Below are 12,100 nucleotides of genomic sequence, written 5' to 3'. Positions count from 1 at the left end.
GAATCTTGATCCTCATAATCATAATTTCAAGCGCTAATTATACATATATAAAATTATATAACGACGTTGACTTTATTTCGATTTCATATATCTTTGTAGACATGATTATAATATATTGAGAGCTCTTTGTTTTCAGGTACCTAAGGTTCTTCAATAACCGTCATGTCTAATCTCTTTCAAGAGACATTTTACTACACCTCGACTTGACCATCTTTATTACTTGCTCCAATTTTCGAGGAAATTTTACCTTTGAAACCAATCAATCTACCACGCTACAAGCGTGCATTAGAATTATTATCAATATGCGTTTGTCCTTCCGGGACATTTATTCATTTTTGAGCATTAGCAGTTCGTATGAGTGTCTTAGCTAGACACTATCTTTTGGTTAGTGAATCGTCTGGTAATTAATTCATTAATCGTCATACATGAATTATCCTTTGAACTTCTAGTTCATATAAGTTTGAGGATCAGCGATAATTCATTCCAATTAAATTCGTTTTCTAACTGCTTTATACCCCCCCCTAATGTTGGGAATGTTGATTCACTAAAGTGAAAACTAATGAGCCATAAACAAATATCTCATTAATGGCTCTAAATATATAATCATAGATAATATTTAATACCAGCATACATTCCCAACTTCCTTTGTGGCCTCATCTTTGTGTCTTGTGGTGGATTAATTTCAATATATAATATTAGATGAGAAATACTTGGCTACTGACCAAAAACCAATTACAGTGGGGAGGAAGTATCATAACTTGTTGGCTTGATGTGAATTAGTTTTTTAAACATGTGAAATCATATGTACTCAAATACAAACATGAACCTTTGCTCTCGTGATAATTGCCTTTGTGACCAATTATAGACGTTGAGTAATCATCTTTAACAATCTGTTAGAAGTTCAACACTTATTCCAATGATCAATATTAACTTGAGAATCAAATTCATTATTATAACATAATGTAAATATACCAATATGGAATAATATGTTTGCTATCTTATTAGCTAAGCCATAAATCACGCAAGCATCAAGTTGCCTTGATAACCATTTAGACGATACATCGATTTTCAAAACACTAAATGGTATCATGATAGGATATGTGTATCCTTTTCTCAATTCTATAACATCGAGGAATTCACACCCTCCTTCAGTTGGTAAATAAATGATTTCCCTTGAGAGTAATATTACATGTATAATGAAGAATCTTTTGGTTCCTCAATAAATTTCACATCATTGACTCGGTGTGGTCTAGCCGATCATGCCATAAGATATCATGATCCATAAACTTCAGGTTTATGATCGTATATGTATCATGCTTCTTTAATACAAGATTGTAAATATGATTGAACATTGTATTATCGTTTCAAACGATCATGTGATTTCACTTTTGTATTTCCAGATTTTGTTCTCATATATGATCAATCTTTTTGCCACTTATGATGGTCGATCTCAAAATTAACATGAATATAATTAAAGTTCTCGTGGTCCAACTCATTATTAGCATGACCATCATTATAATTCTTATGGACAATCTCATCCTTAACATGATCGTCATTAAAATGTTCTCAGTTACGTTCATGATCATTATATAATCACATTCACTTCAGGTAATGGGGTATAACCATACAGGTGTCATCGCTTTCCATTACTTTCTCGGACGTACATATATAAAATCATTGAATTTTTCACACTCTCATCAAACATGTTATACTCTTTTAATAATATTGCTACTTCAGGAGCATTATTGAGGAACGACAAACAAATTGTCTTATCCAGTTTTTCCTTAAAATAATCTTCTCGTAACATCGATTGAGAATTAACTAAATGTTTATTCACCTTATGATATCGAAGCTACTATTTATAACCGTCGATAATAAGATTACGGAGTACGCGACACTTCGAGTGCCGTATCTAAACATATTATACACCTTTGTGAAAGTGAGAATACATCAAAACTTTAGTTGAGTTTTCTACTACAAAAAATATCTTCATAACTAAATGATATCATATATAATACAATAACATTCACCATTAAACAAAAATTATGATAATAACTTCTTTTCATCAGCGTTTATTATATAAAATATTTATTATTTAAAAGTTAAATATAAAAGGAAACTATTTCCTCGATTCTCCACGATGTTTAATAACATATGACTAAATAGGTTTTTTTTTTCATCATAACAAATTTTGATTTCTAAATATCATCCCAATGTCACAAGTATATCTTTTTTCCATAATATATAAAGAGAATATAATAACATGCACAAATATCACAACACATAAAAGTATGACAAAATCAATTAGTTTAGTATTGCTTTATAGATAATAACTAAATTATACACTCAAGTTTGTTTATATAACAACCAATAAAACTTATAACAAGATATGATTTGATTCATATTTTATAAAAAGACTTGATAAGGATAAGAACATGTAACGGGATACATAAGCATCTAAACCAATATTAAATAATTACTTAGACTTTCATGTATTGTAAATAACTATTTTACAAAATAATTATAAAATTACTTTGAGATGCAGTAGAAATTTCTTAACCTTATCATAGAAATAAAATACCTTTATAGTATTATACAATATATGTATACGATTATTATTAAGCATTGACTTTTAAACACGAGAAACTTTTGAACTATAGATAACTGAAAACTAAAGCTTAAATTGGGCCACATATATCATATTTAAATTTAAGTCATTAAATAAATGATGATTAAACAATTAAAATAAAAGATTGGATATAACATGGAAACAAATCTCTTATAATCAAGAGAAATATATTGTAAATTCTTAATCTTAACTTTGAAAGAGAAAAAAAATAATCTGTAGAGATTTATTTTATTCTATCTTATACATATATATATATATCTTCTGATCATAAGATATAATTATGTTTATGTGTACAATTATAAAATATAAATGCATATTAATAGTGTACAGAAATTTTGTTTGTGTCTAAATGGATTTTTTTTAAATTTATTTTTAACCATAACATCACAACTTGATTTATAAAACAAAAACAAACTGATTAAAATTGATATACATAAAACAAAACCTCCCTTTAAGAAACTCCTAAAAGAGAGTTTATCCAAGAAAAAAATAAGAACATTTTAAATCAAATTCCTATTAACTAATAATTTAATTAACGGATTGTTATAATACTACCTGAATCAGCCATTAAGTACCAAAACTATGATTCAATCAATTAATATAATAGATATGAAATTTTGTATTCGATTAATAAATATTGACACAGTTTATAGTTTTCTCCATATTCCATAGTCATTCATCAATTATAAGAACAAAAATCTTAACGGTACTAGTTTTACGATTTGGACCAAAACCTTAATTAGTGATTAATTTGTCAGACCAGTTTCCCTTACTCAAATAAAACAAACATCCATACGCCATAAATGTTATTTATTAACTTAACTGAGAGGTTCACTTTGTACCTGGTTTTTGTGAAGGCTATTGGGTGACTCGAATGAAACACCAACGGATCATCTTAAGTTGTGCGATCCAATTTCAAAAGCAACTCGTGCTGATAACGTGTTGTAAAACAAGCCTAATAGCTAAAACAATATGACAATGAGATGTAGGGAGAAAGAGAGAGATTTCATTAATAAGGTGTGTATTACAAAGAGGTACAATGAGATATATATATAGGATAGGAAAACTTGGGGAGAAAGCTAATCTATATTAGGTATTGATAACCATAATATTAATATATTTATAACAACTTTATGTTTATACAATTATTAGCGGGAGCTTGTTTGATTGTCGGGTTAGACTGGTTCTAACTTCTATCGTGTTTGAGCGAAAACTGTAACGTATAAATAACTTCATACAAGGGTCCATAAACTTTGCTTCATGTTAAGTCGGTATGGTATGTGTGCATCTAAAATGAATGAACGCCAAATATTTCCGATAAGTGTATGGAAATGACCAAACTACCCCTCAGTATTATATAAAGAAAAAAACTAAACACCGAAAATTAAAAATAAAATAATATATAGGGGTTGATGGTGGATCTGAACAATAATACTCTTTTAACTCTCCAAACTAACAACATAACAAACTCACAATATGAAAGGTAAGCTTATGCTTATGCTTATGCTTATGCATGACAAACAAATACTCCACAAAGGATTCATTTCTACACTTTATTATTTATAACATTTTTATTATGCAGACACCATTAATGCCTCAAACTCTCACTCATGAACACCAAACTGTGTGTCGAATAACGCAAGCACTAGCGCACGATGGGCCCGTCCGGATGGTGGTGTGAGAAAATCAAATGCTATATCAATCCCATACAATTGCTGCCCAGGCACATCATGTACAACATTTACTCGTTTTTCCAGATAATAAGAACACATCTCAGCAATAGCGAGGAGAAGTCCACTTCCACGTGCCTCGCGATAGCCCAAAAACGAGATCATGTAGCTGAACAAAGGGATACGCATTATAGAAAGATCTTCATCACTAGCATCAGAAATAACCCTTCTCACAAGTCTCTGATGGCGTAGAAGCCCATTCGCTAACGCATTTTGATCCAAGATCATGACCCAGAAAAAAGCATCATTGTGCAATAGAGCCTGCCAAATATCACATCACTAGTCACAAAACGGAAAACGTGTTGGCGGATCAAAAAAAATTTAAAAACACTTGTTTAAGATAACCTTTCCCAGCATGGACTGAGCAGCTAGATTTCCAGCTCGAGCACATAGGCATAGAAGGTCCTTCAAATGACGGTGTTCCCAATAATCGTCCACCGAGATTCTTTCAAAATTTACAACCTTCAGCAATGCGGTGTTTCGAGATAGACGGCGAAAGTTTTTCGATCTGCAAGAAAAACATTTTAAATAACTTATTATCTGAGAAAAATACAGAATACGACTGTAACAGAATTAAAAGAATAAAAAAACATGTTGCTTACGTGGCTGCAAAACGGGCAAGATCAGCCGCCCCATTGGCTGATGTCGCCAAAAGGGTGATAATAAAGCTCCATATTTCATTACTAAGATGAGAAAACGCTGCCATCCTCTGCTTTCTGGATTGACAAACATCATCAAATAAATTTAACTTCAAAAGGATGATGTTCAAAAGACTATAATTACACACACCAAAAAGAACTTTTTTACACGCATATACATATGCAGCGGATTATAATTTCTGTATAATTTTGTATTCAACCAAAAAATTGGTTTGGTAATTCTCTTTATCACATTCCAAATTAAGCAGATGCATAGATACATAAACTGATATTCCAAATTAAGCTTCCTAATAAATCTAATCATGATTTTTTTAACTTTAATAAATTGATAATTTCATTCATTGAAGCGTGGTGTTTACATCGAAATGGAAGGCAAACGCGCAATTAGCTGTATCGCTAGCCCTTTTTGAATAGCAGCATTAAGTCGCTATAAAAATCATTCAAATTCGCATATATCATGATTACTTATGAAAAAAATCATATAAAAGCAAGATCGATTTGAAACATGACTAGATTTGAAAATTTGATAATCGACACAATTTGGAAAGTGTTTTATATCTCAATTAACAAAGCACCAAAGAAGCAATTTCATTCGCGTGCTTTTAGTATTATTTTAGATAAAGAGCAAGAGAAAGTAAGGAATTGTTACTCAATGCGGTGCTCTTCCTCTTGATCAAAATCAGAATTCTGAAAGCAAATTCGCATAAAACTTGTGATGTAAATTGCTTTAGAGCTCCCTTTATATTGTGAAACATAAGAGGTTTTTCTTACGAAACGTGTTGCATTCACAACTAGAGCATTAATTAAAATAACAACCAACTAATAACCTCATTTTTTTAATAGCAAAGGCCCGGACACCCGAAATCACCCTCCCGCCCGAAGAATGAAACCACGTGATCCGGTATACACACTTAGGAGGAAACCCAAAACTAGTAAAATCCCCTAGCTCAACCGGAAACAAAATGCTCCAGACAAGAGTCAAACCCACGACTTCCCTCATGGAAATTCATGGGGCTACCACTTGACCAATCGGTCTTTGGTAATAAATAAACTTATTGAATTTGGGTCCAGGATTTATGAAGAAAAGTTTAATTGGTGAGGTAGTGACGTATGTATCTATACAATTAGGGGTGTGAACTTCTAACACGACATGAACCTAACACAAAGTTTTCAGGCTTGACTTTAGTCTAAATACTAAACAGGTTCGGGTCAGTCTCAGGTCAAATCCACAAACATCTTTAGCTAAACGAGATGTGTTCGTCTGAACATGGTGGCTTTGCGAGTTGGCCCGTTTTAACCCATTTGAATTTATGTTTTTTCTCAAATGTGTTTTATGCCATAACTTGAACTCGTTGAGTATTTTAGCCAAAATTCAAAAGATAAAACGAGTAATAAGCATCAGTTTTATTGTTTAAATGTAATTACGTTATTTTTATACAATTGTATATTTGGTTTTAAATATGTTATTATGAAGTATCCACTATTAATGCGCAAAAAAAATAATCATAAAACAAAAAACTAGGTTTTACAAGTTGTGTTCGCTTCAACCCGCGAAAACTCGTGTTGTGTTATCTCATGTTGTGTTCAAATTCATCAAATTGACACAATTTTTGGATTCATGTTAAGTTTGACCCATCGACCTTATATTACAGTTAGCCGCCACTAGGGTTAGGGCAATTAGATTAGCCGTTGGTTATAAAAACAGTGAGATGCTCCGAGGCGTTTAGGTCTCAAAAGGCAAGGTGCGAGACATGAGCTTCACGTACGTCAGTACGGAGGCGTTGGGTGTAGAATATTTACTAAGAAATTATTTACAAATAATAATTAAACTTGTTAACACTTTTTAGCAATTTACTTTTCCCTTTTTTTCTTTCTTTGTAACTAATTTGTTTTCTTGATCTTTTGTCTTTTCCTTCTAGTTGTTTGACTCTTTTAGTTGGTTCACATTGTGTGATATTAAATAAGAGTTATCAAAATGTGAGTAGTATTCTTTTTTTTTCTTCAGGATTAAATATTGTGGTAAATATTATAAAAAAAATTATAAATATAATATAATATATAGCGCTCATGTACGTGAAGTTATCGCCTCGTTCATAGTGCCTCGCCCCTCAGCTTTTAGTAACTAATCGCTTCGGCGTGCCTCACATATTGCTGGTTGCCGTTGGGTGTTCATTGTCAAACTCAACTTCCATTCTGAGGTGCTCAGTCCTGACAGCCGTGGCACTAGGCGCAAGGCGACAACATCACGAATGCGAGGCGCCGGGTATTTAATATATTGTTTACAAATTAACTCATAGACAGAATATATGAAACAAATAAAAAAATATAAGACTTCTAACTTGTTAATCCTATGCACCCAAATATAAGATTATAAAAAGATGTGCACATAACTTATTAATAAAAAAAACACTTTTAAGCACCATTAATCTACAAGAAAAAAAAACAAAAGAAATAAAAAAAAGTTAATAACAACTTCTATATTTTAATAACTACGGTATATTTTAGTACGATGCTTTTGATGTTGGTCTTTTATAGAACCGAGGGTCTCACTGGAAGCATACCCGATATAAATCCCCTGGGATAGAGGTTTGGTCTATCTACATCTCACCCACCCATACCCTACCAATAGCTTTTCTAGGGGTGGGATTTTTACTGGGTATGGTTGTTGTTTTATATAAAACAAAGCAAAACATAAGTGATCAATAAAAACACATTTATACATTACTTTTATGTTTTAATTATCACAATGCAAAATAAACATTGACTATGAACATATATATACTAAAATTAAATTAGAATCCTTTTCTCAAATTGACATTTAGGAAATGACATAATTTTTTTTTAAAATAAGAGTGTTGACTTAAAAGGAAAAAAAAACAACTGTGAACGATTAACGTAATTGAAATATTTCAATTAGAAAACAACGACCTAATTCGAAATTTTCAGTTAGGAAGGAATAGTAAATTACCTAATTGGTTTTTAATTAGAAAAGAATTATGTGTAATTCTTTATTTACATATTGCCAAGAATCAATTTTTCCATTAGGATGAAGCATATATAGGTTGAAAGCTAATCCGGATCGAACATCATGCACCCAAAGAGACGCTCCATCTATTCAGTCGATTCACCTTAAGACAGACTTTCAGCAGCAAATATCCTCACTAAACATCTTTTGTAACAGGTTGAGTGTGATTTACATCTACGCTCCAACTTGAGGACGAGTGTTCTTTGTATGTATCATAGTTATTAAAAGTCCTCGCTTCTTGCACCTAGGCCCATTTTTTAGTCCTAGGCGAGCGGTTCGGCATTGTCTATGCCAAGGACAAGAGAAGATAAAAGCCGAGCAAAACAAACGCAAGCAGTGCTATTGAAACTTAGGTCTAGGTGAGGTTAAGACACATTTGAATCTTGACTATTTTAGAACTTTTGGTACTAATTAGATGATAACTATGGTATGTATTGTAATATTATTATGTGTATCAGTCAATTAGTTTATGGATCATGGGCCATAGAGAAGTAGAAAACTTAAAAGAATAAGACTAGTATGTAGTTTATAGTGATTGAGATTAAACTCACATCTTTTTCGAATAGGCGCCCCATGGTAGCAGCAAAGCCTTGTGATTTTGCTATATGAGAAACTATCCAACAAGCAACCAACTTTGTACTGTAATTCAAATAAAAATGTTAATAATCAGTCAGTCAGGCATATCATCAAACACCTTGTATGCATGAATAAATAATAATAATAATAATAATTTGAAAGCAGAAGAAGCATAACTAACTCTGTGTTGATATGATTTCATCTGGAATTGAAATTGGTAAATAATAATAATTTGGTTGCTTGCAATCGAATGATTTAGGGCAACGCTAGAGATTCATCATCTTTTGCTATAACACGACACAACAACTAAATCAAACTTATAACCCGAGCCCAATGTAAAATAATCAATTATAATAATTATTTAACTCATGAAAAATACTGTCAAAATTATTATATTACTTTTATCCGACCATAATTTGCAGGCTCAAATGACAAAACCGAACAGCTGAAAGAGTAAACCGACATTTCGGTTTTTAGTCATGATTCATATTAGATATGCTTATTTATAAATGGTATTGAATTATAACCTGTAAATATTGAAAATTAGATTAATTTAGACGAGTCAAACAAGCAAGCTTACGAGGGAGCTTACCTTAGCGCAGGCTTGGGTTGGCTCGTTTGTAAACTACTGATCTCGAGCGAGCCACGTGCATTTTGAAGAGATCAGGATACAATTAGATGGGATTAGCTATAAAAACCAATTGTCAAGGTCATAATTTGTTTAAAAAAAACATGAATGCATAAATATTATTGAAAATGATAATATTATACTGAATAAAAGCTTATATATATTAACAGTGAATCAAATCTACTGTATAACAAAAGAATACCATATTCACCCAGCTTCTGACATTTACTAACCTGTTTTTAATATCTTCTCGGGTCACTGGGTATATCCGACCCAAATAAAATAATTTTGTTTGTTCAACACAATGAACCAGCCTATTCGATTCCTCTATACGTTTTCAGCATCATCATCATCCTTTATATTCGATTCCTACTGCCACTGCTGATTTGGATCAACACCTCACCTGTTACACGCCGTCATTGTTGAAGAACCTAATTACTATTTGCCTCATTTGTTCTCCGATACACATTTAGATCATGCTTTGTTCTCCAATTGCAGCACATCATGGTTAGTAGTTAATTTGATTTGATTATTTTGTTCATACAAAAATCTGTTTACTTTAGGTCTTTTGATTTTCTTTTGTGAAATTGTTGATTTTTGTGAATTTAGTTACCTTTTTAATCTAAGAACATACTTATATTACTTAGATTTAAAGAAATGAGCTTGGAGGATTAGTCCTTTGTTTGTTCAGCACTATTAGAAGGCTGAGAAGGTATGCACATAATAAGGTGCTCGATGAAATGCCTCAACTAAATTTTTATGAAAAAACTAACGAATACATGAAACTTTAGGATAATTCATATAGCGAGTAAAACTAATATGAGTTTTTGTATCCTAAACTCCCAAAAGAGATTTTAATTTGATTATGAATTTTTTTAGTTTGGTTACGAAAGATTTTGTTATAAACTAATTTAGTGATTTAGATCAATGTTTTGAATTCTACTTTAAGGTTTTAGTCATGCATGTACTATTTTGTTTTATAAAAAAAATTGGGACCTATATTATGTATTGATTGTTAATAAAAGAAGATCATTTTTGACACTTGGTAGCCTCATATTCCATATGCTATTGTGTCAACTGAAGAAGTTATCCACGTCTGTCCATTTAATATCCCGCCATCCTCTTAATTTCATTCAAAATTTGAAATTAGGTCAGGGATAAATGATATCTAAACCCTATACACCTCAATCTCTCTATGTAGTTCGATCTTCGGCCGTTTTCATCCGCAACGCCGCCGGTAAGCAGCTAATCAGTTCCACCACCACCTTCAGCAACCGATTTCTGGTTGAAATAACGCCTGGACGATGGCGACGGTTGTCGATTTCGTTGAGATAAGCTCAGATATAATCGTTTTGATTGTTCAATTTACTAAATCGAAGTTAGATTTAGAAATTTAAGCACCTATTTCTCTTATTTAGGGCTTCTTCTCTGTTGCTGCTTTGCTTTGTATTTTTCAGTGAGCTTCATCATTCTTGGTTCTTTCTTGAGGTATGTATGTTTATCTGTGTGATGCACATGGAACAAATGGTCGGCTGAAACTTAATATTTTGCTTACAATTGATTTTGTGATTTTGCTTGCAGGTCGTATCCACAAAAGAATACATTTAACCCAAATGAAGGTATTTCATTTTCCAAACAATATTAGAAACTTATATTTAACTAAAATCTTAAATATGTTATGGCTGATGTCATAATGTTGTGCTTTTGACCCAAAGTCAAGATTGCAGCTCATTTTGTTAGAACATCCAACTTCACTATTTAAGATTTTCAGCTGTCTTTAACGTTCCAGTTATCATGATTGGTTTCGGAACCGGATTGGCCCCGTTCTGAAGTTTTATTCAAGAAAGATTAGATCTCAGCAAATCTGGAACTGAACTCAGGTCATCTATTTTATTCTTTGGTTGTAGAAACCATAAAGTGGTAATTTCATACTATAAACATTTTGTTCTTCGTTGCTTGGATATTTACTTCTATAATATTTTTTTAACACAAATGGTTTATGTTTGATACTGGTTATGGATAAATAGAAGTACTAAAACTAATATATGTTTGCAGCTTAGTAAAGTCACTGCTTTAATGGAAGTCAAAAAAAGATTACAAGTTATACAAGTATATAATAGTCGCAATACTATTAGCTGTATAGTTTGCATTGGGCTGAGTCAATATTTGTAGAGGTTCACATTTTCTTATACAAAAGTATTACTTACAGTTAATGCAATACCAAAATCTATGTGAATGTAAATTATGTTTATACCAAAAATCTTCTTGTGAATGTGCTCTATGCCTTGAAAGTCATGCGCTTTTGCTCCGGTTATAATCTATTTTCGAAATCTTTTTTAGCAAATTGATATTTAGTAATATGCTTATGACTGCTTATTTTTTTCTTTTTGCTGTGATGAAATTTGTGATTATCACATTCTGGATCCTTGATATTATTGCAATGTTTCAGTTTTTGTCTTGGAAATGTGTGTTTGGTTTTTTGTAATATTTATTAAAATACTCTAAATATTTAAAATGTGACTTCATTTTTTGCAGCTTCAGATGTCTGGATTATTGTCGGCAGTCTTCGTTGCATTTGCCGTGATAAGGAGTTATAAAACAGTTTCACAGTGACTTTGGGTATTCTTCTTATACATTGTAACAAGGTTCCAAGATGGCATGGCAATAGTATTTTCTGGAAGTTTTGTAAATGCTTCAACTATTGTGGTGTCGCCACTTCATTAGAGGTAAGGTGAGGTGTGGTACCTTTTTTTAAATTAATAATATGTAGCATTGTAGGGGCATGCATTGTTCGGTTCACTTTTGAGCCTTAAACGTAACCAAAACCGAAACTTTTGGTTAATCAATTTTCGG

The 12,100-nt window shown here is 31.8% G+C and overlaps 1 protein-coding gene across 2 annotated transcripts; it reads right to left on the bottom strand.

Moving 5' to 3' along the window:
* Positions 1–4,098: 4,098 nt before the first annotated feature.
* On the bottom strand, positions 4,099–8,925 carry LOC143606317 (uncharacterized). 2 transcript variants are annotated; one of them, XM_077082126.1, is made up of 5 exons: positions 8,797–8,925; positions 8,595–8,682; positions 4,962–5,075; positions 4,705–4,867; positions 4,099–4,620 (listed from the first exon to the last, which is right to left on the bottom strand). In XM_077082126.1, exons 3-5 carry the CDS (start codon positions 5,063–5,065, stop codon positions 4,234–4,236), a joined length of 654 nt encoding a protein of 217 aa, XP_076938241.1. In that variant the 5' UTR covers positions 5,066–5,075; positions 8,595–8,682; positions 8,797–8,925; the 3' UTR covers positions 4,099–4,233. The 2 variants fall into 2 exon arrangements, with proteins under 2 accessions (XP_076938241.1, XP_076938240.1); XM_077082125.1 differs by having other exon boundaries at positions 8,801–8,889.
* Between the last annotated feature and the right edge of the window lie 3,175 nt (positions 8,926–12,100).

The sequence above is a fragment of the Bidens hawaiensis genome, unplaced genomic scaffold, assembly GCF_021521415.1.
Source record: "Bidens hawaiensis isolate Kalapana, Puna unplaced genomic scaffold, B.hawaiensis_p1.1 tig00074276_1, whole genome shotgun sequence".
Classification (NCBI taxonomy): domain Eukaryota; kingdom Viridiplantae; phylum Streptophyta; class Magnoliopsida; order Asterales; family Asteraceae; genus Bidens; species Bidens hawaiensis.
The sequence above is the reverse complement of the archived record's forward strand: the minus strand, read 5'-3'. Positions and strand labels throughout refer to the sequence as shown.

Excerpts from the sequence above, each read along its gene's own strand:
- LOC143606317 (XM_077082126.1), bottom strand. The coding sequence starts at position 5,065 with ATGGCAGCGTTTTCTCATCTTAGTAATGAAATATGGAGCTTTATTATC. Across the intron at positions 4,868-4,961 it reads CTTGCCCGTTTTGCAGCCAC|ATCGAAAAACTTTCGCCGTC; the intron begins GTAAGCAACATG and ends TTTTTCTTGCAG. Across the intron at positions 4,621-4,704 it reads CTCAGTCCATGCTGGGAAAG|GCTCTATTGCACAATGATGC; the intron begins GTTATCTTAAAC and ends GATATTTGGCAG.